The sequence below is a fragment of the Mustela nivalis genome (assembly GCF_964662115.1).
Source record: "Mustela nivalis genome assembly, chromosome: Y".
NCBI classification, from domain to species: Eukaryota; Metazoa; Chordata; class Mammalia; order Carnivora; family Mustelidae; genus Mustela; species Mustela nivalis.
In genome coordinates this window covers 36,359,277-36,386,726 of record NC_139041.1, presented here as the reverse complement: position 1 = coordinate 36,386,726, position 27,450 = coordinate 36,359,277, and the positions used below count along the sequence as shown (strand labels likewise).

The 27,450-nt window shown below is 52.0% G+C and overlaps 1 protein-coding gene across 8 annotated transcripts; it reads left to right on the top strand.

Moving 5' to 3' along the window:
* Positions 1 to 106: 106 nt before the first annotated feature.
* On the top strand, positions 107 to 27,450 carry LOC309856961 (granulocyte-macrophage colony-stimulating factor receptor subunit alpha-like). Of its 8 annotated transcripts, none has more exons than XM_082718773.1 (12): positions 107 to 4,084; positions 4,733 to 4,826; positions 7,913 to 8,078; positions 16,288 to 16,414; positions 16,540 to 16,657; positions 17,167 to 17,351; positions 19,289 to 19,422; positions 21,509 to 21,532; positions 23,556 to 23,691; positions 25,073 to 25,163; positions 25,528 to 25,594; positions 26,911 to 27,450. In XM_082718773.1, exons 1-12 carry the CDS (start codon positions 4,021 to 4,023, stop codon positions 27,283 to 27,285), a joined length of 1,581 nt encoding a protein of 526 aa, XP_082574899.1. In that variant the 5' UTR covers positions 107 to 4,020; the 3' UTR covers positions 27,286 to 27,450. The 8 variants fall into 8 exon arrangements, with proteins under 8 accessions (XP_082574899.1, XP_082574898.1, XP_082574897.1 ...); XM_082718772.1 differs by having other exon boundaries at positions 109 to 1,051; positions 16,540 to 16,669; XM_082718771.1 differs by having other exon boundaries at positions 109 to 4,084; positions 16,540 to 16,669.

Genomic DNA, 27,450 nt, shown 5'->3' with positions numbered 1-27,450 from the left:
CGGCCTCACGGGCGGCGCATCAACCGGGCAGGACAGCGCTTTCCAAACGGGCGGAGAACATTCCCGAAAGCTCGTGGACGAGTAAGTCTGAGGCTTCTCGCATCTGTGGGGCAGTGGCTTTGGTGTGATGCCATGACAGGGCAGGCTGGGAATGGGAGGGAAACACGGTGCCAGCTCCGTGTGTCCCTCTCGGGACGGCTGGGGGGTGGACCGGTGGGCTGAGCACCCCCACGGCACCGAGACCAGAACCACCGTGTCGGGGAAGCCGCCGCGGGAGCGTGCCTTTCCCAGACGGGGTGCGTGAACGGTCGCGGCATCCGGCCAGTGCGCACAAGGCCTGGATGTCCCTCTTTGGGGCGTTTTTAAGGATCAAAGTCACCGAGGGTCGGGCTTCGCATGTTGATCGCTCAGGCCTTTCCACGTGGAAGCAGAAACCAATGAACCCGACAGCAACGGTGAGACTCAGGCAAAGTTGTGGGGTGGTGGTGGGGGGGGGTCTGCAGCCTGAGGCAAAGCAGCGTCTCTGGGAAGAAGCTGGGTACCCTTAGTGACCCCCTGCCGGGGGTTGGGCGATCTCGCCAGAATGCCGGAAAGAAAGCAGACCGGTGCCCAGTTCAGGACTAAACGCGTCGAACCCCTTTGAATTACGTTTGCCTATTTTCAGTGTCATAAGGACCCCGGGGTTCATTTTGGAAACGCCCTGGTGCTAGGGACACATGGGCTTAACGGGTTTAACGGGCACCTCGTTGGGTCGACGCCATGAGAAGGCCAAGGGAGACTCTGTGAAAAATGCAGAAGTCTCAGGCCTGGCGCTCAGCGTCGCATCACTCCCGCGTGGGCGTCCCCGGCCTGGACACCGCCATGTCCCTCCGCCGGTCCCCGAGCCCCGTGCGAAATGCAGAAACGCCCACGTTTTGTTTCCGTGCCTCGGGGACGCAGCCTGTAGGTCGTGGCTCCTGTCGGTCTCCTGCGAGAAGAGGTTGAAGAGAATCGATGCGGCAGTTTCAGGACCCATCGGGAGTTTGCGGAGGGGACAGCTCATTCCCAGCAGGTGCCTGGGGTCCTGGATTCTGATCCTGTCCACACGGCAGGATGCCCCGAGATGACAGGACTGCAGGCTGACCTGTTCCGAGGAGGGTTGGTACCCACAGAGACTCACACCTGCCCCAGCTTCCACCTCCGGAGTCATCAGGAATCCGTGCCTGTCTGGACCCCACTCTTGGGCCCTGAATGTGACACACACGAACCCCAATCCTCTGGCCCTAAGACTCAGAATACAGACACCACGGATGGTGGGGACAGCCTTAAACACTCAGCATCACCACGCCTTGTTTTCCTGGCGACTCTGCCATAGGATCTTTTATCTTTTCCCTCTAACCTCTTAGATTCTGTTCCCGACACCCGCAAATTAAGCAGATAAAGGATTAACAGAAAAACCTGCCTTAACTTCATATATAGGCACTGGGATTCACAGAGAAAAATGCGGCTCGGGGAGACAGCTGGATGACCAGGGTGGCTGTTACAAATGAGACAGCCGGATGACCAGGGTGGCTGTTACAAATAGCCCAGATACGCCGATTTCAACAACAGATATTTATTGATCCCAGACCTGGAGGCTGAGAATCTGAGATCCAGGCAGGGCTGAGGCTGGTTCCTCTTAAGGCCCCTCTCCTTGGTGTGTTGACCCCGTGCCCTCCCTGTGTCCTTCCGTGGTCATCTCTGTGCATGTCTGTGTCCTCATCCTCTCTTCCTATAAGGACCCCCGTCCTATGGGATCAGGGTCCATTCAATGGCCTCATTTTACCTTAATCTCTTTAAAGACTCCATCTCCAAATACAGCCTCATTCTGAGGTCCTGGGAGCAAGGGCTTCTACATGTGAATTTTAGGGGGTCACGACTCAGCCCCCAGGACTCCCCTTTCGTGGAGAAGGGACACGTCCACCTCACTGCTCACAAGCTCCCTTAGGCCAGCACCACAGCTCCTGATCCTGAAAATGACTCTTTTCCCTCAAAGCATTTTCTCCTCTATGGGCTTCACAGGTCGCTCCGGAACTTTATCGCTGGGGCCTGGCTCTGTCCCCTCTGAGTTTCTCCAGCAGCCGACCCTGAGGTTCTGTGTGGCCCTTCTGTGGTCTGTGTTCACACGGCTCCTGACCTAGCACAGGCCCTTCCCCAAAGGGTTCACTTCCCCTGGCCCGGCCACGTCGGTCGTTCCTGTCCGGAACATGCACCTCCAAACAGACCTCGGACTTCCCTTTGTGGCCTGCGTATGTCACTGTGTTTCCTTCCTTGTGGGGAACATGTCAGCAATGATCCCAGAGTGGCTGATGGACATCGGTGGCGTGGCGGGGCCACAGGGGAAGGTGAGAAGCTGTGAGCTGGAAGGTGCCTGAGACCTGCCACCAGCAGGCACAGGCAGGTCAGCCCCTGCCTCAGGGCTGACCCACAACAGGTGCATTGAGAACGCCTTCTAGTTGGGCTGGTCTTTGATGGGGCGGTCCAGAGCACCTACCTCTCACCCACTGCTCTGGTATATGGAGCCCTGCACCCCAAGCTGAGGGGCCAAACTCAGTCTTGAAGGGCACCACGCCACACTGCCCTCCAATGTACCTCTTACGGATATGGAGGATTTTGTGCAACAGGCCACAGAGAACCAGCAGAAGCAGGAAAAGCTCCCTATGTCTCCGTAACTACCAGAAGACAGAGGACATAAAGTTCCCCGTCATGAAGGAAAATTGCATTCATAAATAAAATTTCTAACGGCATAAATGTTTCTATAGCAGGAAGATGACTACACCCAGAGATTTCTTATCATCTGAGAGATTCTTAAGAACAAGAGCCTGTATTTATCACTCATTTCCTGCTTTCCCTCTCCCCATAATGCCTTTCCCCGTTCGAAACCCAGAAACCCCCTTTCCAATGTTGAATTGAAGATGGCGCATAAGCCGTGATCATCTGACTGTCTCCCTGAGCTGCATTTTCCTTCGAGAGCCCCCATGCATATATAGTGTAGTTAAGGCTGGTTTTCCTGTTAATTGTTTATCTGCTTAATTTGCGGGTGTCGTGAACAGAATCTAAAAGGTTAGAGGGAATCGATTTTTCCTCCCCTACAACCTCTACTCTCTGAACCTCTCATTTCCTCGCCTCCGTCCTAGGTCTGTCCTATGTAGGAAGACTTCTCGCTCACTAATGAGACACAGAGCAGAAAGGAGTAGACCTGCCCCCCCCCCCCCGTAGGGTGATAAACATCTCTCATCCCTGGAGGTTGGAAAGAGGCTAAAACACTCTGATGGCCTGAGGGGTTTGTGCACTCTGAGTCTCTGGTGGCCTCCAGGCTCATATTGATTCTTTCTACAAAGACACTTCATCCTTGGAGCACGTGGGCAGCTCAGCTGATGAAAAGCCCTGCTCCTGATTTCAGCTCAGGTCGTGATCTCAGGGCATTGGGCTCTGTGCTCAGCAGAGAGTCTGCTTGCAATTCTCTCTCTCTGCTTCTCCCCCCACCCCGCCCTTATCTCTAAATAGTAATAATGATAATGATGATTTTTTTAAAAAAAGATTTTCCATCCCAGCCAGGTGACCTGTGGCCTCACTCCTGGTGATGTCCATTCAGCCACTGAGGCCATGCCCTGTCTTTGTGTCCAGCCCTTGTTGATCTGCACTGATGAAGAACTATTAGAAAAAAATCACTCAGGGGCGCCTGGGTGGCTCAGTGGGTTAAGCCACTGCCTTCGGCTCAGGTCATGATCCCAGGGTCCTGGGATCGAGCCCCGCATCGGGCTCTCTGCTCGGCAGGGAGCCTGCTTCTTCCTCTCTCTCTCTCTGCCTGCCTCTCTGCCTACTTGTGATCTCTGTCTGTCAAATAAATAAATAAAATCTTTAAAAAAAAAAAATCACTCAAAGATACCAAACCCTGCCCAGGCAATCACCAGACACAGAAAGAACTTCCATCAGAAAATTCCATCGCTTTTTTTGGCCTCTGCAACACAACCAGCTCCCCAACTCGCTGCCCGCTTCCAGATGGCTTTTAAACTCAGGACTCATCACATGGACTCCAAGGCATATGAGCTCCTTGTGAACCATGGTCAGTCCCTAACAATGCTGCCAGGAACGTTCCTGCCTGCTGGGACCTTCGTTGTATAGGGAAATGGTAGCCCCGGGGGCTTGGCTCAGGGCCAGACAGAGTTGCCTCATACCCCAAAGTGGCTGCTGGGGACCAGTATCCTCACCACACATTCCTTCTTCTTGACTGCAGGCCATTGCTGCCCTCAGCCACCCTGCACAAGAGAAGCAGCCTAAAAGAATCCCGACGGTAGCTCAGGGGTTTGGAATGGTTCCCCACGCAAGCATCTCAGCAGCAGGAATGTGGGCTGGACCAGCAATGGGCAGGGACAGTGGGGTGAGGAAAATCACGCCCGGTGGGGAAAGTTGGTTCAATTCCAGCTTGCAGAAAGTGGTCATCAAGGAAGCATGTTGAACGTACTGATGCTTTGGGGGGATTCCAGCAGAGTTTCAGAGGTGCTGTGATTTTGCACAGGATGTGGGAATAGGATGGTGGCCCCACACAGTACTGGGATGGGGCACTGCTGGCCCAATAAGGTCACGGGATGCACCCCAAGAGCTCCTGCATGTTCTGTAAAGGCTCATTATCGCTGACTCCCCTGAGGGTGATAACGGGGGGGAGGTTCCAGCTTGGAATCTGACCTCTGACCTGCGTTCTCCTCCTGTGTAGGTGCAGTGTTGGGGCTGGTGCATGGCGACCATGCTGGGTCTTGTGAGCTTTCTGGTGCTCCTGAACTCGGCGTGCTGCGGACGAGCACAGCTGGGTAGGTACAGGCAGGGGCTCCAACGCCAGGGTCTGGGTGGGGTGAAACTACCATACACCCACGCCAGAAGGGGACAAACATCCCTCCACCAGACCTGAGGTATCTCCCCTCCAACCCTCCACCCTGGTAGGGGAAGAGGTCCTTTTGCAAATCAACCTATAAGTGGTTGTTTGGTTTAACCTCTGGCAGAATCAGGGACTGAAAGGTCAGTCAAACCCAGCTCAGTTGTCAGACCTTCTGCCTGTCCTGGGGGAAAAAGGCTTATTAAAATGCAACAATTTTGGACGCCTGGGTGGCTCAGTCAGTGAAGCGTCCAACTTTTGATTTTGGCTCAGGTCATGATCCCAGGGTCGTGGGATGGAGTCCCCCATGGGGCTCCTTGCTCAGCGGGGAGCCTGCTTCTCCGTCTGCCTCTGCCTCTGCTGGTCCCCCTGCTTGTGCTCTGTCTCTCTTTCTCTCTGACAAAGAAATAAAATAGTAAAAAGAAAAGAAAGAAAGAAAAAAATCTTTTAAAAGTATATGTTTTAAAAACAAAAGAAATCTGCCAATCCACAAACCTTGTCCCCAAAGGTGCAAGAAAACGTAGAAATTGTAGGCAGGTGGCCCAGGAAAGATGGCTCAGACACAGGGAGAAAAATATCCCCTGGTTGGGTGCTCGGGTCCTGGGGACGTTGGACATCTCTCCTCCCCCGAGGCTGAGGACGGGCGTTCACCCCTCGGACGACCACATTTCACAGATGCTCCAGACCCGAGCCCAGACATTCTGGAATTTTGATGCTTGCAAAGCCCCTCTGGGAAGGGCCATGTTCTACTTTGTACGTTTGTGGCCTTTGCTTTTGGGGTCAAGTAAAAAAAAAAAAAAAAATCATGGCTTAGACCGTCGTCAAGGAAGTTTCCAACTTGGCTTTATGTTTTTATTTTTTTTTTCCTTGCCTAGGAGTTTTGTGGTTTCAGGTTGCACTTTCAAGGCTTGAATCCAGTTTGAGTTCATTTTTTTGGTGAACCTGGTTAGTGGTGTGGTTTCACGCTTTGGCAAGTGACTGACGGCTTTTCCCACCATTTTTTGGAGAGACTCTGCATTCCCCCCATTCTGTATTCTTGGCTCTGATGTTGCAAATTGGTTCTTCGTGCTTTTTTTTTTTTTTTTTTCCCCAACAGGGAGAATTAAAGTCCTCATGGTTAGTTTCTACTTGTCCTCCCCTGTGGCGGGTTCCTTCCTGGTCCAGGTGATGCATCAGGTCCCCCACTCCCTGCCCCACCCCAAGAGTCAAAGCCCACCCAGAAGGCATGGGACAGAAGCTCCTTAATTAGATTGACCCAGGAAGGCCCCAGTTTGCATTGCCTCCCAGAAGGTTTACAGGGTCCTAATGTCTCCACAACCTACCTGTCTGTATAACTAACCTGTCTGTATTTTTCAAATTATTTTCTGTAATTTCAATTTTTTAAATACTTTCTGTAATTTTTTTCTGTATTAAAAGTTTTTTTCCTGTATTTAAACCTTTTTCTGTATTTAAGATTTTTTAATTTTTATTTCTTTATGTTTTAAGAATCAGTTTCTGTATTTTTCCAATTATTATTCCTATAGCTAATGTGTCTGTATTTTTCGAATTATTTTCTGTACTTTTCAAATTATTGCTACTGTAGCTACATTGTCTGTATTTTTTCTTTTTTCTTTTTTTTAAAGATTTTATTTATTTGACAGAGAGAGAGAGATCACAAGTAGGTAGAGAAGCAGGCAGAGAGAGAGGGGGAAGCAGGCCCCTCGCTGAGCAGAGAGCCCAATGGGGGGGTTCGATCCCAGGACCCTGAGATCATGACCTGAGCTGAAGGCAGAGGCTCAACCCACTGAGCCACCCAGGCGCCCCATGGCTGTATTTTTTCAAATTATTATTGCTATACCTAACTTGTCTATATTGTTCAAGTTATTTTCTGTATTTTTCAGATTTTACTACTATAGCTAAGTTGTCTGTATTTTTCAAATTATTATTACTATAACTAACCTGTCTGTATTTTTCAAATTATTTTCTGTATTTTTCAAGCTATTTTCTTTTTCACATTGTTACTTAGCTAACTTGTTCTTTTGGAATTATTTTCTGTATTTTTTCAAATTACTGTTGCTATAGCTAACTTGTCCATATTTTTCAAATTATTTTCTGTATCATCTGTGTTTTTTAAAATATTATTACTACAGTTAACTTTTGTGTAGTTTTCAAATCATTTTTGTTTTTCAAATTATTGTTGCTACAGCTAACTTCTCCATACTTTTCAAATTATTTTCTTTATTTTTCATATTATTGTTATAGTGAACTTGTACTTTTCAAATTATTTTGCATATTTTTCTCATCATTACTATACTTACCTTGTGTATTTCTCAAATTGTTTTCTTTATTTTTCAAATTATGACAATAGCTGGCTTGTATTTTCCTTTATTTTTTAAAAATATTTTATTTATTATATTGTATTTATTTTAATCATATTTTATTTTATTTATTATATTATATACAAAATATTATATATAAATATATTATATATAATGTATATTATATTATATATATTATATTTATTTGTTTATTTATTTATTTTAGACAGGGAGCAAGAGAGAGAAAGAGACAAAGAGGAATGCACAGGTCACTGGGGAGAGGCAGAGGGAGAGGAAGAGTCCCCGTTGAACAGAGAGCCCAATGTGGGACTCCATCCCTGGACCCTGGGATCATGACCTGAGGCGAAGGCAGACGCTTAACCACTGAGCCACCCAGGCAAACTACCTCGTATTTTTCAAATTATTTTCTGTATTTTTCAAATTATTATTACGAAAGCTAAGTTGACGGGAATGAAGCGACTTCTCATTAGGGTTTTGTTATCCCTTCCCCTGATACCTAATGGTTCTGAGCGTCTTTTCATGGGCTCATAAATGTCCCTGAATTGTTCACTTTGAAATGGTTTATTTTGGGCATGATTTTCGGCCTCAGTAAACAAACAAATCCAGGCCTGGTGTTTGCAGATTATCTCCCCTGACCTGTAACTATGACATCACCTGGGGAGGGGGTTCTAATTCCTACTAAGTGGTTTGTTTGTTTGTTTCTAAGTACAGCAGGGGACAATAGATCTCCTATTACCAACTTGCAGCTAGATTCAAGGAAAAGAATGCTAACCTGGAATTACATAAGGAACGTGAGTCAGCAGGAATGCATGATATCTACCCCTCCCAACTCTCCCACCATGCCCAGCTTCTCCACCACGCAAGCCCCAAAGGTGAGTGCTCATGGCTCATGCCTTACGGCTTTGCTCCTTGGAAATCTTGAATTTTCTTGTGAAATGACTCTTGAGTCCCCTGCCTGCTCTTGATTTCCACTCTTATTGCTCTTGTCAGGGAAGGAAAACGTTTCCTCCATCCTCTTAGGTTCTGCGATAGGGACATGCAAATTAAAGTGACCAATGCCAGATTTTTCAGGGGAAAAGACGTACAGATTTATTCTCAGTTCAACTTTTTACATACATGAAGAGTCACAGAAGCAACGTAAACACCCCAAGAAGTGGTCAGACTAGGAAGATTTCCTGCCATTTTTTTAAAGGAGTGAGAAATGGAGGAGATTTCATGGTGAAGGAATGGGGATTTTGGCTTCTGGGGCCACTAAATTGTGGGGACGTGACTAAGGAATCAGTAGGTGAACTAATGGCCAGTACAGGTTATTTTAGTAAGGTCTGTCTGTGCAGTGTCCTCTCTGTGCTGGTGGTCCCTCTCCAGTAATAAGGGTCACTCTCATCTTCCCGGCACAGGAGACCCTTTGTGAAAAGGTCTTTTGTGTTCTGCTTTTATGTAGATAAGGAGGCAGAGAAGCCCTCTTGTATCTGTCTATTTGTCAGGTGCCCCCTGCTCAAAATGATTCATATGCCCAAGTGGTCTATTTGGGACTGGGGCAAATCCCATATATAGGATGACCTCTTTTACTCTGCTTCTGTATGGTGGGAATAAAACTTACACACTACGTCTCACACATGAGGGAGAATAGAATAGCTGTCTTTTTGGCGTATGCCTTCATTTGATTTCTCCCCGTAGTGAGGCAGGAGGGGGAAAGATGTGAACTTGCCCATTAAATGGGCTCCATTCCCTTCATGTTAAAACAGCTCCCCTGGATTCAGTTTGCGTTTGGGGGCTATGTTTATTCATTCATCGCCTAGTTCACACACTCCCTTAGTTTCATTCTAAGGATGTCAGGAAGGAAAAACCTCGTGATCCACCCTCTTAGGTTCTGTCCCCAGAGGCCTGTGAATTAACTTGTTGAGAGACATATAAAGAGAAGGGAGAAAAATATATTCCCATGCATATGGAGCTTATTAAAAACAGCTCAATGAATAGCTAAAAAGGGTTTATGTACCTAACCAATACGAAAAAGGAAGGAGACAGTAAAGCTCTCTACGGTTAGAACAAGGAGTTTTCCAGAAAAAAAAAAAAAAAAAGAACAAGAGATAAAGTTTGGAATCATGCTTGTTCATGTAAGTTTGAGAAGTTTTTCTGACATTTTAGTGGCCCTAAAGCTTTGCCCAAAGAGGGCATTCATGGTAGGTTTACCCTCGATGTCCTTCCTGGATGTTAAGTTCACTCCAAAGAGGGAATTTATGGTAGCTTCATTTTCCAGAACTTTCTGCTTTTAGTCAGATAAAAAAAAAAAAAAAAAAAAACTGTCCTCAAAAATGTTTCTTTCTGCATCTCTTGAATCCAAACGTCTTCAGCTTAAAGTGATCTTTATAATAATTTGGGATTCCTGGGGATGGAGTGGGGGTTCCCCGACATTCCATCCCTCCGGGAGGACAGTACCTTGAGACACCCGCTGGCATCCCCCCATAAACCGATTCTAGAATGAAAAGGGAATCCAGGCTTCCCCGGGGAAAAGCCCAAACCCAGAATGAGCAGGTGGGCTGTGCTCCCGAACCCCTGACTGCGGGGAGGAGGACCCCTGTATCATTATGGCTGTTTCTAGCAGGAATTTAAAAAAAAAAAAAAAGATTTATGGATTTATTTTGGGGGCGGGGAGGCCCAGAGAGAGGGGCAGAGAATCCCAAGCAGATTCCATGCTGACCGTGGGGCCCAAAGCAGGGCTGTATCTGCTGACCCTGAGATCAGGACCTGAGCTGAGAGCAAGACCCAAAGTCAGCCCAAGGTCCACCAGGCTCCCCATTAGGATTTTTTATATGGGTTCCTCTGGCGCCATCTGCAGGCGGAGGGGGGTCTTGCATTGTCTCCGGAGATTCCAGTCCTGCACCAGGCGTGTCTTCTATCTGGTCTTTGCAGTTGCCTTCGGCTCAAAATAATCCTTGTGCCGAGGTGGTTTATTGGGAGGTGATATAGTCTGCTACGGTCACCCCTTAGGAGCAGGGATTTATGGTCCCCGGGGTCGGGGCAGGAGGCTGAAGGAAGTAGGGTTTCCCCTTAGGGGGTCGCAGCGACCCAGCTGTGGGCATCGTCCTGTACCTGTGCTTTTTAAAAACTAATGAAATCAAATTTTAACATAATGCAACAGAGAGAAATGGGTCGCTGACCTTCCTTGATGAGGGGGTCATTTCTAAGCATTGTATCGCGTTCTGTGGCTTGCCTGAATTTTTTTTTTTTCCCCCGATTTTAAGTGTTGGCTGTTGGTGCACGGAAGGCATTAATTTAATGGCTTTCCTGTCCAGGGTTATTTGTTTTGTTTTATAATTATTATTATTATTATTTTTTTTTTACAAATTCAGTATGTTTGGCGGAAGCATCTGGTTTTCTGAATGTCGTCCTGTGATTGAGGAACAATGCGAGTGTGCCCCTCCCCTCTGTAAGGGTCTTGGCTTTCTGTTTCATCTCATTTTTCCTTGCAAACTGAAGAAAACGTTCCTACATTTAGTGTTTCCGTATGAATTACAACACGGCCTGTTGGTGAAAAACAACGGACATCAACAACCACAAAACCCCAAAGCCAAGACCGTCTTTGTCCTCTTGAAGAGATTCATTTAAGTGCCTGCTGTGCTCCGTGTTGTTTTTCTCTACAACAGATTTGGGAAATTCTTGAAAATGTGTGTTTGGACCTCTGCCGAGATTATCCCTTTGGTTCCCCTCCTGCATGGGCCTCATGAAAACACATCGAGCACAATCTTGATGGGGTTAAAAAAAAATAATAATAATAATGCTGAATTTAGTGCATGAGCATGACATTTTGGGTTTTTTTTTTATAGCTTTACATTTCTTTAAAAAAAAAAAAAGGATTTTATTTTTAAATAAGTCTGCACCTAGTGTGGGACTCGAACTCATGACCCCATGATCCAAGAGTTGCACAGTCCACTGACTGAGCCAGACTCCTGCCTTGTTTTTTTTTAAATATTTATTTTTAAATGAAACTGGTTCTTACTTTCTTTCTTTCTTTCTCTCTTTTAAATATCCTGTGAGGGACACCTGGGGGGCTCACTCAGTTAAGCAAGTGCCTTCGACTCAGGTCATGGTCTCAGGGTCCTGGGATCGAGTCCCGCATCAGGCTCTCTGCTCAGTGGGGAATCTGCATCTCCCTCTGCCTCTCCCCCTGCTTGTGTGCATTCACACACTCTCTCTCTCAAATAAATAAATAAAATCTTTAAAAAAAATAAAATAAAATATCCTCCAGATGGTCTTAGATCCCAGCTCTGCGGGCAACATAAAACCGAGTCCCTCTACGTGTTCTTCAAGGCCGTTTTTTGCCTATGTGTGTTTTCCGTGTTCCTAATCTCTGGTTCATTTCCTTCCGCCTGCTCTGAGCAGATTTGTTTTGAGGGTTTTCTGCAGGAAAGGGGAAAAAAAATGCTAGCTCTTTTGCAGAGAGGGGTTCTAATGTCTTAGATTAACGGAGGGGCGGGCCAACTCCTTCCTGCTGGTTGGAAAGTGAAGGTGCTGGAACCGGTGTCCTTGAGGGCTGCCTTGTAAGGTCACTTTTGTTTAAAACGGCCTGCGTGGTGCTTCTAATTCCCGACTGTCTCAAGACGTCCTTTGGGAAAACATAATTCTTTTTTTTTTTTTTAAATAGTAGGGGTTCTTCTTTCTTCTCCTCCTCCTCCTCCGCCTCCTCCTCCTCCTCTTCCTCCTTCTTCCGTTGGGAGTTAGTTGACTGGATTTTGTTTTTTTGTTTTTTTTTTTTTTGCAGACTCAGAAAACATAACTGCAGACTTGGTCACTGGGATTTCTGTGAGGCTGCCCAGAGATGCTTGCAGGGAAGACGGAATAGATGTGGGTTTAGTCAACCCCTGAAGGCATCTCTGGACTGTGGGTTTTATTCCCTCCTTAGCAGGCCCCGCTGAGGGAGACCCAGCTCCAGATCAGGATGGGGGTCTCTCGGCAGCGTGAAGACCTCCCAAGAGCCCCCGGGGGTCTGCCTCTGCCTTTCAGCACGAGATGGGGCACAGACAAACAGATGTCAGTGATGCTCTGAGTCTGTGTTCCTACATTTTGAAGTTGAGGAAATTGGAGTGTATATAAGGACCTTCCTGGTCAGACCCCACCTGACCGGCCCCGTGGGCAGTGAATGCCCACGATTCCTTGTTGGCCGGGCCACCCTGCACCCACGGAATCCAGGATTTCACAAACAGGATGCCGCTGTACTCACTTTTTTTTTTCTTTTTTTCCACGTGCTCTGTTTTTCCTTTCAAGTTCTTTTTAAATCTCGTGACCTCATGGGTCACCATGCTTAGGCTCCATAGTTAGCACGAGACACCGTGTGGGGCTGCTTGCCGTCACAGCCCCGGCGGACGCTGCTTTGCCCATTTTTTCCAGTTCCTCATTTTGGCCCCATAGGAGTGTTCAGCGGTGATGCCACGGTAAGGGGAAAAGGATTAAAAATACATACTCCCACGCAGTTGTGAAAGGGAAGCAGCTCGACCCTTGCTACAATGTATATGGCCCTTGCTACAAAGTATACAAACCTTGCTACAATGTATACAATCCTTGCTACAATGTGTATGGCCCTTGCTACAATGTATACAACCCTTGCTACAATGTATATGAACCTTGCTACAATGTGTGCAGACCTTGCTAGAATGTGTGCAGACCTTGCTAGAATGTGTGCAGACCTTGCTACAATGTATATGAACCTTGCTACAATGTATATGAACCTCCCAACTGTGTCTGGGAATGCAGACCCAAAGCCTCCATCAGCCCAGCTCTGTGAAGCTACACAAATAGACAAATCGTGGTAAAACAAAGTATGTTAGTGTTTGCCAGGGGCTGGGGAAAGGGGTGAATGAGGCCTAGTTAGGGGGCACCGGGAGGGGGTATGTGTGTGATGATATTCTGGAACAAGACGTAAGGTTTCCACCACATAGCAGAGGTGCCCCACGCCACGGATGTGCACGCCTAAGAGGGAAGGACACGGTCCATTTCATGGTTACGCCTACTTGTCCACGATAAAAAATTAAAATTAAAAAAATGGTCAAAAGCTAAAGTGCAGAGCAAAACAGAAATACATGTATGAATATGTAAATGAGTCAGACAAAATCCCCTGCCCAACCAGAAGGCCAGCGCGGGTTGAGGAGCAAACATGCTGTCTATGGTTGAAATCAGCAGGAAACCCGGATGCAAGGGGCTCCCGGGCCTCCTGCTCCGTCATGGCAGAGACAGGAGGGACCTCGCCTTTTCTGCCTTTTCTGCCTTTTCTGCCAGACACAACCTGTGACGCACCTGTTCTCTGTCTTGATGTGAAGGAAGCATCCGAGTCCCACCTTTTATTTCTTTTTTTTTTTTTTTTATTGCTATGATTTTCATTGTATTAAAAGTTCCATCTTTTCAACAAGTGGGAAATTGTATGTTGGAGCAAATTTCCTGCAGAGACAGGAGGCAGGAGCCCCTTATGGGACGCTTCAAATGCAGAGGCTTCCGGGACCCTAACAGACCCCGCTGGGACCCAGAACCCCAGAACCCAGCTGCATCCTCTTCAGCTGTAAAAGAGATTCACACACGTGTCCGGGAGACCCGTGCTGTTGCCCGTTTTCTAATGGATGCTAATAAAGAGGCAGGAGGTGTATTTTATCCTTTTTGGAACTAGGAAAAAAAAAAAAAATATATATATATATATATATATATATATATATATATATATATTAAGATTTGTATTTGGCCTCAGGATGGGTGATGATTGGGACACTTTTGTGAGCCCTTGTGATTGAAGAAGGTGCTTTTCTCCTATCTGGCTCACAAACCGGTCTGGAAGTATTAAAACTTCTTTTCAACCATTTTCCCCCAAAAAAACCTCGGAATGGGTCCCCTGCTGGTGGCCTCCCCGTTGGCGTTTTAAGGCCGTCAATCACCCGATTTTTATGTAAATCTGAGATTTTCCTGCCTGGCTGTTTTAAAGGGGCTCTTTGTTCTCTGTATAATTCCTAGGCTGTTCCCCTTACGAGGAGCTTGGGGGGACCCCTTCCTCTCTCCCCAGCCCTAGGTCTTTGCTGATCATCCTTTTTCAAAATACGTGTGTGTTTTAGGGTTCCCGAGCAACCGTTTCTGTTTGTTTGTTTGCTTCATGCAGGAAAACCTTTTCGCGATAAAGGGTTTCTGTAGGCAGAAATGGCACGTGTCCTACTGTCATATCTAGGGAAAAAAAAATAAATCGTCCTGTTATTTCCTATGGCAGAATCATTCCGCGATGTGGGTCCTCACTGATTTTCTCTGAGGGCAACCTCAAAGGGCAACCCTCTCCCTGTCCCAGGCCAGGTGGGCCTGGTAAGTACCAGGTCACCCGAGTGTCTCCAGAACCCCTCCCCCATTGTCACCCGGCCTTGCTTCCAGAATCCTGGATGCTTCCGGAATCCCCTTGCAGAAGCTGTGCTGGAGGGCAGGCCTGACTGGATTCTCAGGGATATTCACGCCCCTGACCTCCCCCCACCGCCCCTCCCCGACCCCCAGGGTACTGTGGCCACTCACCTCTCCCTGCATCCCCAGTAACACTTCTTGGGGAAACTTAAACACAAAATCCAACCCCCAAATCCGGAAAGCCTCCCCCACAAAGACAAAACAGCCGTGTTACTACAGGAGCATTAATAAAATGCGTTCACAATTGATCACATCAATCAAGACCCCCCCCCAAATGAGGACAAAGGAGGCTCCAGCCAGGGTGTCGGCCACCAGCTCTGACCTTTGGCAGAGCCTCAGAGTCATGCAGAGGACTGGGAAAACTGTATCGTGGTGCAGGTGCACCAAAAGTGGTGCACCTTTTGTCCTCTTTTGTCCACCCTCTTAAGTTCGGTCCACGAGGCTCTGCAAATTAAAATGACAGACGACAGCCAAATGAGAAAAGGCACGCACATTCTGTGTGCTGTTAAAAATTTTAGGTGGCGCGACGTGGGTGTCTTGATAGAAAGAAGAAAATGCCCCCAAAGGAGTGGTTAGACCTGAGAGTTTGTATATGGTTTTTCACGAAGAGCAGATACATGGTGCAGAAGTGATAAGCAGCAGGAAGAGCGTTGGACGCTGCTAAGGGCAGCAAATTGCGGGGGAAGATAGATATTTAAAGGACACTCTTGGAAGACATGGTTCATGTCAGTAGGGTGGTTTGTATGGCTCCGTCTTGGTGCTGACTTTCTGCCTTCTTCATGGTCCTAAAACTTCCCCCAGAGAGAGAGTGGGGATCCGTGTCATGTGTGTTTCTACAGGTTTGTGCTGTTAGTCGGATCAGGGAAGCTCCAGGAAGGTTTCTTTCTGTAGCTGCTGGTTCTCGGTTGCTTCTGGGTCAGAATAATCCTTACGCAGCACTGGACGCAAGGACAGAATCAGGGACACCATTGGTGTGACTCAGATCCTGGCCATTCTGGGCCAGCTGTGAGCCCGTTGCATTACTGCAGGGCGACCGGTTTCCCGGGCGTCTCACTCAGCAGGTCCCGTGGGCTGGTTATTATCGGGAAGCGGTAGGTTTCCGCAGGTCTTGGGGCAGGAGATCGTTTGGAGGAACCAGTGGAAGGGTTCGGCAAAGTTTGTCCTGCAGACTGGGATCTATTTCCAGGTTGTTGGGTGTCTGCAATGGTCTCTGCCAGTGGGATTCACTCTGCCCTTCTTGGTTACACCCACGGGGGCGGGGGGGGGGGCGCCTTCCGAAAAGGAAACGTGTGCCCGGGTTTTAGGCACAGAGGAGGGCAATGAGTTTTCGTGTGTGTGTGTGTGTGTGTGTATGTGTGTGCACTTTGCTTTCAGCTCAAAATCGTTGCACCCAAGTGGCCTCTTTGGGGTGACCTGTTCCCAGCATCAGAGGACCAGAGGTGGGGGAGGGATTCTCAATAATCATTTGAGCAGGATTCTTTGCTGAAACCGGGCTCAGTAGGTCAGGCACGAGACCTAGCGTGCAACAGGCTTGGAAAGGGGTCCGAGGGGTACCTGATCCGGGATGGGGTTGCCCGGCTGTGGACCCCTCCCAGGGTCGAGTCGGGTCTGAGGGAGCCCAGAATGCGTGTGTGACGTGTGGGTTCTCGATGGTTCCCTTTCCAGGTCGGAGAGGACAGCACGTACTTCTGCATCTTCCGTAACCGCGTGCTGCATCGGGGGGCCAACCTGACCGTGACGGTCACCTGTGACGGGGCCAAATTCCAGGAAGTCTTGCTTTTTGCAAACCCAGGTGAGGTCCCTAGAGCTGGTGGGCCCCCGACTCCCGCCCAGCGCCGTGGGCACCCACTCGTGTCACCCCTCGGGGGCTGCTGGTGGCGGTGCCGCCTCTGAGAGCGTTGCTGGGTGTCGCCCCAGGCAGGGAAGGTTCCGGCGCCGTGAACTTCTCCTGCTTCATCTACAACGTCCGCCTCATGAACTGCAGCTGGGCGCCCGGCCCCCGAGCCCCCGCCGACGTCTGCTACCGGCTCTTCTGGTGGGCCTCCCTGTAAGCCGGACGCCGCCCTGCACCGCTGGGGATCTATGCGGGGATCATAGCAGGAGAGGCCCAGAGAGCCGGGGGACCCCAGGGGGCTCTGCCCAGAAATGCCACAAAATCACAAAACCCTGGGAAGGGAGACACGGCGCCTTGGCGGCCGCCTAGCTCTGGGTTGCAAACCCTCCTCCCGTCCTAAAGAGAGGACCCAAACCACAATTTCGTGATGTTTATCATGCACGGATGGTTGCGATGGCTTCGCCCTGCAAAGGGCAGGATCAGTCCCTGTCTGTGCAGGGTCTTGGCTGATTCCCTAGGACGCATATCCCGTTCTGGTTTTGTGCTTATTTGGGGACGAATTTGTATCAGTTTGCGGTGTTTTTGTTTGTTTGTTTTGGTTTGGGGTTTTTTGGAGGCTTTTCTGGGTTTGGGGAGATCTTCTTGCTGATAATGTCTGCCCAGAAGGATACACAGTCAGGCTTTTCCCGCATGCCTTTTGCAAACGACAGGCACGAGGGTGAGGCGGAGTGCGTGCATTACGTCACAGACCCCACGGGGACCCGCGTGGGCTGCCATTTCGATGAACTCGGTGAACCCCAGGGTATGGATAATTACTTCTTCCTACTGAATGGGACCAGCAGTGAGACCGCAATCCCGTTCTTGGACTTTGTTCCGTTTGAAGCCCGTAAGATCGGTAAGACGCTCCCGCGACCTGTGTTCTCCCCTACACGCCCCCGAGCCAGGAGAGCGGGCTTCCCGCATCTGGGCTCACACCCTCGCCGTGTGGGACGCGGCCCTGGGTTCAGGACCAGCCTGAGCAAGGTCCAAGGTCGGCACTCAAGGTCTGGGAAACAGAGATACAGACAGGCACGGCGGCCCTGACTGTCCCCTTGCGGTGGGTTGCAGGAAAGGCATGTGTTCCTGTCACGTACCCATTTTTGCTAATTTATGTAAATTCCCTGCAAATCCTGAATTTGCAAAACTCAACTTATCACAGCTGAAGGGGTGGAAATACAGGGTCTGTCGTGTTATAACTGTGTTTCTGTTTAAAGACATCTTACATAATGTACATTGCTGATGAATTGATGGTGCACCCGATGCCCACAGCCCTATACCTCAAGACTGAACTTGAACAATGCTTATCGCATGTGTGTAGTTTCTCCAACAGTCACATCGTGACCTTCTTGTGTGTAGGGATGCAAAAGAAGAAAAAAGTTTTCCTCTACCCTCTTAGGTTCTGTGGGCAGGGCTTGCAAATTAAACTGACAGATGCTCTATTAATGGGAGAAAAGCTCACAAATATGAATTTGTTTGATAATTTTAAGTTTTTTTTAAATTTCAATTTTAATTTTAAGTTTTAAGTTTATTTAATTTTAATTTTAATTTTTAAGTTTGATATGCATGGGGAAGGGCTTCACAGAAAATACAGGAAAATGTCCCAAGGAAGTGGTTAGATTCAGGGACTTAGACATATTTTTTTAAATATTTTACTTATATACCATTTTAATAAAAAGCTATTAACTATGGATTTAAACGAAAATGGGCTTGTGCTTTTAGAAGTGGTAAATATATACGGAAAGTAATGGGAGATAGGGTTGTATTAGTGAGGTTTTTTGGTGCAGATACGATTCGGTGCTGACTTTCATGGACAGAAAACTTCCCCAGAGACGGGATTTGTGGCAATCTTACTTTCTCAGAAGTTTCTGGTTTTAGTGCGATAACGAAAGCTCCAGAAAGTCTTCTTTCTGGATCCATGACTCTCGGTTGCCTGCGGTTCCAAATAACCCTTGTGCCGAAGTGTCCTGTTCTGGAGATGACGTGCCAGTCCCCTTTGTGCAAATCAGACAACACCCCAACTGCACGCTTGGGGGCCGTTTCAAACGGTGACATCGCCAACCCAAAGCACAAAAGCGGGAACGACACCGCACTCCACAGGCCACAGAACAGGCGCTGGTTTGCAATCCGGGAGCAGAAACCAGAACACAGAGCTTGCCGTGCCCGGCATCATACAGGTGTGTGCCCGTGTGCACGCAGATCCTGGGGGACTGAGGTCCCCAGAGTTGTCGAGTGTCCCAGAGATGAGGCACAGAGAAGCAGGACATGGTTGTCTGCTGGTGTCCTTCCCTGCGGTCCCGGCAATCTGCAGCAGGGACACGGAGGGTGGGTACTCAACCAGGTGGGGTGGCCGGCACCACGGAGGGGACAGTCCCGTTCATGCACCATCAGCTGGCTTGAGCCCTCCCTTTCCAAGCCCAGTTCACCTTCTGTTTTGTTTTGTTTTGTTTTTAATTAAAGGTCTTATTTATTTATTTGACAGAGAGAGATCACAAGCAGGCAGAGAGGCAGGCAGGGAGAGAGAGGGAAACAGGCTCCCCACTGAGCAGAGAGCCTGCTGCGGGGCTCCATCCCAGGACCCTGAGATCATGACCTGAGCTGAAGGCAGAGGCTTAATCCACTGAGTCACCCAGGCACCCCACCTTCTGGTTTTTTTTGTTTTTTGTTTTTTTCCTGCAGAAAAAGAAATATAGCACAATTTCCTACAGAGGTGCAATCCGCCGGAAGCCCCCTCCACAACCGACCCCTGGGTGTTTGCAAGGATTTTTGTTGTTGTTTCTGTTTTATTCTCCGTAGAAAAGTACGACCCCCCAACAAACATCATGATCGCCCACAACACATCGCATCACATTATCCGGTGGGAGAACCCCGAGATGAGATACGAGCTTTCGACTCAAGTCTTGTATTATGAGCTGGACATCCAGAGACCGGTAAGAGCCCCCGACCTCGGCGAGGGAACTACAAACCGTGCTTGGTCCCGTCTGCTCATGCAGAGCTCAGTCCCGGCTCACAGACCAGAGACTCTGCTCCCGAGAGTTGTTCTCTGGGACCTCCTGTGCCCTATACCCTACACCGGTGGTTCATTCCTTTTTTTTTTTTCCCATGAAATCCGCTTATTTTTATTTTTTTTTAAACTAATCTCTATGCAAAATGTGGGACTTGAAGTTGGGATCCCAAGACCGAGGGTTGCACAGTCCTCTGCCTGAGCCAGCCTGGGAGCCCTGAAATAAATACTTTATTTTTTTGAGTCACTTTAGGTTTGTAACAGAATTGAGGGGAAGGTCAAGGGGCATCCCCCACACCCCTCGTGTCCACACAAGCACACTCGGCCCATCACCGTTCCCATTAGCTGCCTTTTCTAGAATATCAGAGTTGAGACCCTAACAGGATGCAGCCCCTTTCTCGGCCTTTTTGGAAACAAAACGTGAAAATGGGTTGGGAATGGGTGTCTCACGACAGGTGCATTGGGAGCTCCCCTGAATCTTCAACTTGCCCACCTTCTCCCGGACCCCTCAGCACAGCTGTGCCAAGGGAGATTCTGCAGCCTGAGACCTGGACGTGTCCCCGAATCCTGGAAATTGGGGACTTCCCAGAGGACACCCAGCATCTCTGTTTCCCTGTGGCCTGGGGCCTCAACATGCACCCCCAGCCCAGAGCCAGGGGCAGAAGGCAACTCCGGGATTCAGTCCCAAGCACCTCAGACCTCAGGGCCTTTGCACATACCTCACAGAGGCAGGTTCCGTGAGCTCGAGGATGCTATCATTATGTGTACAGCAATGGCACAGCTGGGTGTTCTGGGCACACAGTAGGTGCTCAATAAATGTTGCCGGCCCCCGTCCCACACCCTCATGGTCCTTCACATCACAGTTTCCACATACTTCAGGGCTCTGCAGGTGACCCCCAGGCCCCGCCCACAGTGGTGGGCTTCTTTTAAACCGGAAATGAGGTCGTGTCCCTTCTGTCCTTACAACCCTTGCGAGGTTGGGTGTGGGTCTTGGGTTAGAGTCGGAGTCCTGGAGGCAACCGGCCAGGAGTCTGTGGCTTCCGGTCCTGCCTGCCCACATCTTCCTCCCCGGGGCTCCTGTGAGTGACGTCCCATGTGGGACCTCCCGTAAGTGACCTCTCACAGATGACCTCACACAGGGAACTATGCCCAGCTGACCTCACACTGGTTCCAGGTAGGTGATCTCCGGCAGGTGGTAACACAGGTGACCTCACACAGCTGTGCAGGCCAGAGCGTCCTGTGCGTGTGAGACCCCAGGTGGGCAGCGAGCTCCCCTCAGGCTTTCTGCCCAGAGCCTGGCAGGTGCACTCAGTCAGTGCTGGACGAGGCAGTGGGTCTCTGAGAGGGTCAGTCCTTACTAGACATTTGAACATCCAGTGATGCAGAAAAAGGTACTGTAGACTTTGTCTTCTCCTTCCCTGTTAATACCCTGGAGCAAACTCACCAGCCAGAGACAAATTCACAGTAAGGAAACTTTGTGTTGAGGAGGAAAAGCTGTTCCTCCACCCTCTTAGGTCCTGAACCTGAGGGCAGTAAATTAAATAAAGTGGGGAGGGCAGCAAAGGCATTCATATGCATATAAGAGCTCACAAAAGATGTGGCTCTTGAATAGCTCTAGTAAGGAGCTTACGACCTACCAAACCAGGGGAAAGGGAGAGGGAAAAAAAAAAAACTTCCAGAAGAGGGACAAATAGGTTTCTAGAAGAAAGAGGGATTAAGAACAATAGTGATGATGCTTGTTGAAGCAGGTACCAGTGGTCTTGTTTGTCTTCTTCTGGGCGTGAAAGTCCCCTGGAGATGGAATTTAGGACACATTCCCCGTCCATCCTGGAGGGGACGTCTCCCCAAAGGGGGAACTGATGGCATGCCTCATTCCCGGTTGTCTGCTCTTTGGCAGATAAGGAAAGCTCTGAGAAGGGTTCTTCATACCAGTTCTAGGGGTCCAGGTGGGTTCCCACATTTGCATATAATGCTGAAACCCCAGAGGCTAACAATCCTCCCTTTTGTTACAGGGCAGCGCTTCCAAGACAAACCCCGTAAGTGTCTCTTCTTTCTCTATGCCTCCTTTGCTTGGGTCCAAAGACCCATCAAGCATCAGTGTTCACAAATCACCTCGGCGGTGGGGTCCCCATTAGCCCCTTCGTGGCCATCAGGCTGTTAGTCTCAGACTGAGACGCTGTGTTTTCTGGAAAGCCTCTGACTCAGCTCAAGTCACGGGTCATCGTCTACCCCGTGGACAGAGCAACGGTCTTCTTCCAGACGCAACGCCTCGAGCCTTTTCAGTTGAAAGTTCGCCGTGCATTGAACACCGTCCTGCAAAAACTCATGTCCGCCCAGATGCTCAGAACAGGGTCTGGTTTAGAAACAACGTCTTTGCAAATAAAAGGGAAGGATCTTAGATGAGGGTGGCCCTACATCCAAGACAAGTGTCCTTGTAAGAGACAGAAGAGGAGACACACACACAGAGGAGGAGCCACGGGAAGACAGAGGCAGAGACGGGCGGGACGCGGCCACCAGCCCAGGGACGCCAGGAGCCCCAGAAGCTGGAAGAGACAGGAAGGAGCCTGCCCTGGAGCCTCAGGAGGGAGCACGGCCCTGCCCCGCCTGCATCTCCGTGGGGCTTCTGGACTCCAGAGCTGGGCGAGGATAGTTGTCTGTGGTTTTGAGCTGTGGCGGATGTGGCCGTTGGTCCCTGTCGCCCCAGGGCACTCACACAGAGACCAGCATCCCCGTGCACGCTCTCAAGGGCAGCAGGAACCCCCCACCTCTCCGAATCTGTCTCATCCTTCACCTGGGCTCCCGCAGGCATCACCTGCTCCCACGCGATGCCGGTGCCGCCGGCGGGATGCTGCCCGTGGACCACACCGGCAGCGGCCGGGACAAGTGCAAAGAGGGTTGGGTGCCGTCCGAAGGTGTCCCCGGAGGCCGGCCTTGGGGAGACAGGTGTCCTGTCTGGGCCCCACCGGCGACTCGGATGACATAGGAGACCCGGTGCACCACAGACATTGGACAAGCAACATGTACGGCTTCTCGCTGCCTCGGGGGCTCTCCTTGGGGACTGGGGGAATCCCTGCTGCTGCCCTCAGCTTTTGTCTGCATGGGCTGGCCTGGAAGCTCCCTGAGTCCATGCTGGGGCCCGTCCAGTACCTGCCCCAGGGCTGTTGTGGCTGAGGGGGCGAGGAGCATGGGATCCTCAGGGTCCAAAAGGAGCCGCACAGCTGATGAAGGCAAGATAGTTCATTCATCATGGACGCGTGAGAAGAAACTGGGTTCTTCCAGGCAACAGAAACCGCGAAGAACATGTCCATGGGGTTTCCGGGGTGTGCAAACTTGGGTCACTGTCCATCTTCTAATCTACGGCTACAAAGAAACACCAGGGCCCCTGGAGCAAGCAGCAGGCGAAGACTCTGTGCCTTCCACTCCACTCCAGCCCCAGGACGGAGCTGGACGACACAGGGGTTTGCCAGGGGTCATGGCGGGTGAAGAAACGCATCCCTGCCCCCGTGGACCTGCAGGCTGGGCCTCCTTCTCCCCGCCGACCGCCTAGTGTTCCGGTCAGTCTTACTCTGCTGGTCTCTCCAGACCGGCACATGCTCTGTGCGGTGGACGCAGAGGTGGTCGTCATGCAGAGGGACACGTGAGCCCTATCTCTGAACTGGCCTCAGTTGGGCCCCAGGGAAGGGCGGGAGGGGATGGCAGACCCCTGGAGCCCCGCCAGCGCTGTCCCGTTGAGTCCAGCTGTGCCCCCAGAAAGCAGGAGCCAGGTGGGGGCCCTGTCCACGCACCCACCCTTGGCTGTCAGCGTGTAGATTTGCAGTAACCGCAGGTCAGGCCCTGAGGGCGTGGGGACTCTGCGCGAGCGGTGGGCGTAGCTCCGGGAGTCGTGCCTCACAGGCGTGGAGTCCACCTCGCCACGGGAGAGCCCCTTAGGGTCCCTGCTTGGGGCTAGAGAGATGCGCGGATGTCCTGGGCCTCAGGCGCGGACCCCAAAGCTCAGACTCCAGGGGACCCTCCCGCCTCACCAACGCTGGTCCCAAACGGTGCCCTCTTCTCTTCAAGGTTTTGCAGAGGGGGCAAGATTCGAATGTGTACGTGGTGCCGCGTTCTGCCGTCAGGCCGGACACCACGCTCCGGCTGAGGGTGCGCTATCTGCATAACGAGCTGTGGAGCGAGTGGAGCCCGACGCTGCGTCTCGGTGAGCGCCCGACTCCCGGTGCGCCGCGGACGGATATTGGTCGGGGTCCCCCTGCGCGGCTCCTCTTCGGGGTCTTACCAGGACACCTGCGGTTGCGTCCAGGGCGAGCTCCTCTGGGACCCCGCACTTCACCACTCCTGAGATGGTCCTGTTCCCATAAGGTCCCGTTGCCACGTTTTGGGGTTAGGGCGCACGCATCTTTTCAGGGATGCTTTGAGCGCACAGGCGCTCCTCCCAGCGGAGGGGGCTCTGGGCAGGCCCTACTAGCTCTCTGCCGAAACACACCACCTTTAGTGTGTCCTGCTGCTGTGCGTCCCCTCCTGAGCTCCTGCGGTCACCCTAGGAGGGCGACCCCAAGAATGAACCACAGGGCACTAGCCCCCGTGAGCTACTGTTCTCTTAGCCCCGCTCAGGTTCTGGAAAGCCCCAGATGCCGGCCATGCCCCAACCCAGCAGTGTCCCCTTCCCCAGAAGGGTCAGCCAGGGCCCGGGGGAGCTCTGCCCGTCCCCCTGGGTGCCCCATCACCCCCCTCCTTTATGGGGTCAGTGAGGAATATCCCAGAGCTTGTGGTTTGCACCGTGACTGCTCTCATCATGCGGTAGCGCTGGCGGCAGGAAACGGAAATGGAGCTCTGGCGGCGCTCTGGGGGCCTGGCAGGAGGGTGCGGGGCTGTCCCTCACCCGGCCTCTCAGCGTACTTCCTTGTAGGGGTGGTGGAAACCCCATTGTACAGGGGTCCGTGGGGACATCCTTCGAGGAGTCCCACACATCCGTTCTGGGGAGCGCCAGGGCAGGAGCTCAAAGTATGCTCCAGCTGGATGCCGTCTCCCAGAGGACCCCCGGACGCAAGTGTGGGGCTCCTTCTTTCCAGAGAACAGGTTCACGGCTCTCCAGAAGCTGCACAGACCGCCCAGGTCACGTCAGGGTTCCCCAAGGAGAGCCTCCAGGGCAATAGAGAACACACCTGTGCCATCCTGGAGTTTCACAGTTACGCATTCATTCCTTTGGCTACGTAGCACCGTGTTGAAAGTGAACGTTCACCAGAAGGAATGCGTTGCGTGGTACTGGTTGTGTCCTTGCGCAAATGTCTATGGTGGACGGTCTCTCAGGAGTAGGGTGTGGAGGAGACGGGTGGGGACCGCCGGGGTCGGGGGCGGCATGGGCACAGGACTGGAGGGAGGGTGCATACTCCCGCGCCGGCCTTACACCGCCTCTAGAAGCCCTGCCTTCCTCGGCTGTAGCCCTGCCTCCGCCAGCAACCCCCATCCTTAATCCTCCAGTAACGGGGTCGAGGGTATGGGGCGCGCGTGCGCGCAAAGCTGACCACCCACTCCCGCGCGCGCGCGCGCCCTCCTGACCCTTTGCCTCTGTCCCCCACCAGGCCTCCCGGAGGACTTCCCCGGTGCCCTGGTCGGGGTGCTGGTGGCGGCCACGGCAGTGCCCACGCTGGTCCTCGTGTGCTTCTGCAAATGGTGAGCCTCCAGCTCTGGACCCAGGACCGCCCGCCCCCGCCCTTCCCACCCCAATGCAGGACCCCGGGGCGCACGGGATGGCCAGGGGAGGGCGAATGCAGAGTCCAGGCTCGGATGGCAGGTTGCTGAGGGCTGGAGAGGAAGGCGGAGTCACTGTCCATGGGGCGCGGGTGGGGCGTCTCCCACTGCGCCAGCCACGCTGTCCGGGGCCACATGGCCACAGCGCGAGGTCGGTCCGGCCCGTACAAACCGGGTCTGGCCGCTGCCGTGCGCGCGGGGTTTCTGTAGGAGGGGTTAGGGGGCCGGGGCTGCAGGGTGCACACCCGGCTCGCTGGTTCCTTCACGGTACCCCCCTCCTCGGCAGGTACAGTCTGTTCCCCCGCATCCCGCAGGTGAAGAAGGAACTCACCGGGACCCTGTTCTCCCCGGAGGTGGGTGCGGCCGTTCCCGGTTCCCAGTCCGGAGGCGGGGGCTGCTCCGAGGGGTGCGGCGTGGTTGGGCAGGGGTCTCCTGCGCTCCCCAACGCTGGCGCGCAATTCCGAGGGAGGCGAGAGGCATGGGGGTCCAGCTGCTTTCAGCACGAAGTCCGTCCTCTTGGGAAGGGAACCTCAACCACCAAAGCCACAACTTGGGGCTTAAGACAGAAGCCGCCCCTGGAGCAGGGGACGTGGGGTGACCCTGTTTCCCTGTGGGAAATGCCAGGCCGGTGCTCAGGCACGGGGAGTGCTGGTCTCTCTCTCCACAGTCAGACAGCCTCATCAGGAGACCCCGAACCTATTACCTGGGTACAGGTCCTATTTGCACATAGAGCTACCTCTCGCCATTCTGGATGGACGTGGGATCTGGGGGGCCACCACTCAACCCCTGACCGTGGCTCCCTGGGGTTGCCGCTGGCTCTCGGGTGAGGGACCTTCCCCAGGATGGCACCGCTGCCCCTTCTGACCCTCCTTGACCGTCAGCCCCACATGCTGCCCGATGATGAGCCGAGAGACGCCCCCAGCACAGGGGCTCTAGTTCGGGCTGGAGGCTGTTTCCTTGGGAAGCCCACCCCCTGGGGCTCCCCCTGGGGCTTCCACGAGGCCTGGGTGCCCTCCCGGCGGGGTTGAGGGTTCATGGAAAAAATTGGGGTGAGGTCGTGGCTTTTGCAGAGGGCTTTGCCGTGGATCTCAACGTTCCAGTGGGAAGGCCTAGTTGAGTTAGGGGACCAGCCCGAGTTCTCGGGGTCCCGTCCATAGCCCACACTATGGCTTGCACAGGTGGTCCTCAGACCCCTTCCGGGACCCCCGTCCTGTAACACGTGGTCTAGGAAATGGTGCTCATCTGAAAACCCAGAGTGGCCTGAAGGTGGCTGTCAGGATTCCTATTTCATAGTCGGCACAAAGGGACCCCCCCACCCATAAGGTCTGGGCTAGAAACACAATTTTCAGGCTCAGGCTGGCTGGGATCACCCCCTCTTATACTGGGGGGGGGGGCCTCCCTGAGTCCTGAAGCAGTCATTCAACGGCCACCACCGTCCAGGCTGGAAGGAGCCGCGTCCTCCAAGGCGGACTCTGACGCCCCCTCTGTTGGTCCCTGAGCCTTTGCACCTCCCAGAAGAGACCCCGTCCCCGTGATGGGTCCCCTCCCCAGTCCCAGAGAGCACGCGTCCACATTCTGCCTGTGGATTTGCCTGTCCTGGACATTTTGGATCTGGGGGTCCCATGATACGGGTTCTGGCCTGTCCTCACCCAGAGCGTCGTCCTTTCAGGGTCCGTCCACGGCGCAGCAGGTGGCAGAGCTCTGCTCCGTTCGTGGCTTAGTGACCTTCCCCCACATGCACCGGAGGGAGAAGGTGTCCACCCTTCGGCCACGGCGAACCATGCAGCTCCGCACGGGCACTTTCCGGGCGGCCCCACGAGGGTCTCGCACGTGGGTGCACTCAACGCTGCCCGACTTCTGTCTCCCAGGTGTCCTGGGACGAGGGCCACCGGCCGCCGAACTCCCGGGAGCCCGAGGACATCCTCATCGTGGAGGACACGTCGTGACCTGCGTGGCTTCAGCCTCTCCCCACGTCCCCCGCCTCCCTGGAAAATGTCGCGCAGGAGCTCCGCACGCTCACGTCTGGGGACGATCTCTACCCTGACCCCCTCCACTGCCACCCAAAACCCAGCAGCGCAGGCACCCAAAACCCAGGCTTTCTGGCTTCGTGCTGGCGTCCACACCGGGGCTGCTGTAGGCGTCTGACGGGAGTTTCCTTCCTGATTTCTGTATTTTTGACTCCAGGAGAAATAAAATAGTTCTACGGTGA

Excerpts from the sequence above, each read along its gene's own strand:
- LOC309856961 (XM_082718771.1), top strand. The coding sequence starts at position 4,021 with ATGGCTTTTAAACTCAGGACTCATCACATGGACTCCAAGGCATATGAG. Across the intron at positions 4,827-7,912 it reads CTGCGGACGAGCACAGCTGG|TACAGCAGGGGACAATAGAT; the intron begins GTAGGTACAGGC and ends TTTGTTTCTAAG. Across the intron at positions 19,423-21,508 it reads AGCTGGACATCCAGAGACCG|GGCAGCGCTTCCAAGACAAA; the intron begins GTAAGAGCCCCC and ends CTTTTGTTACAG.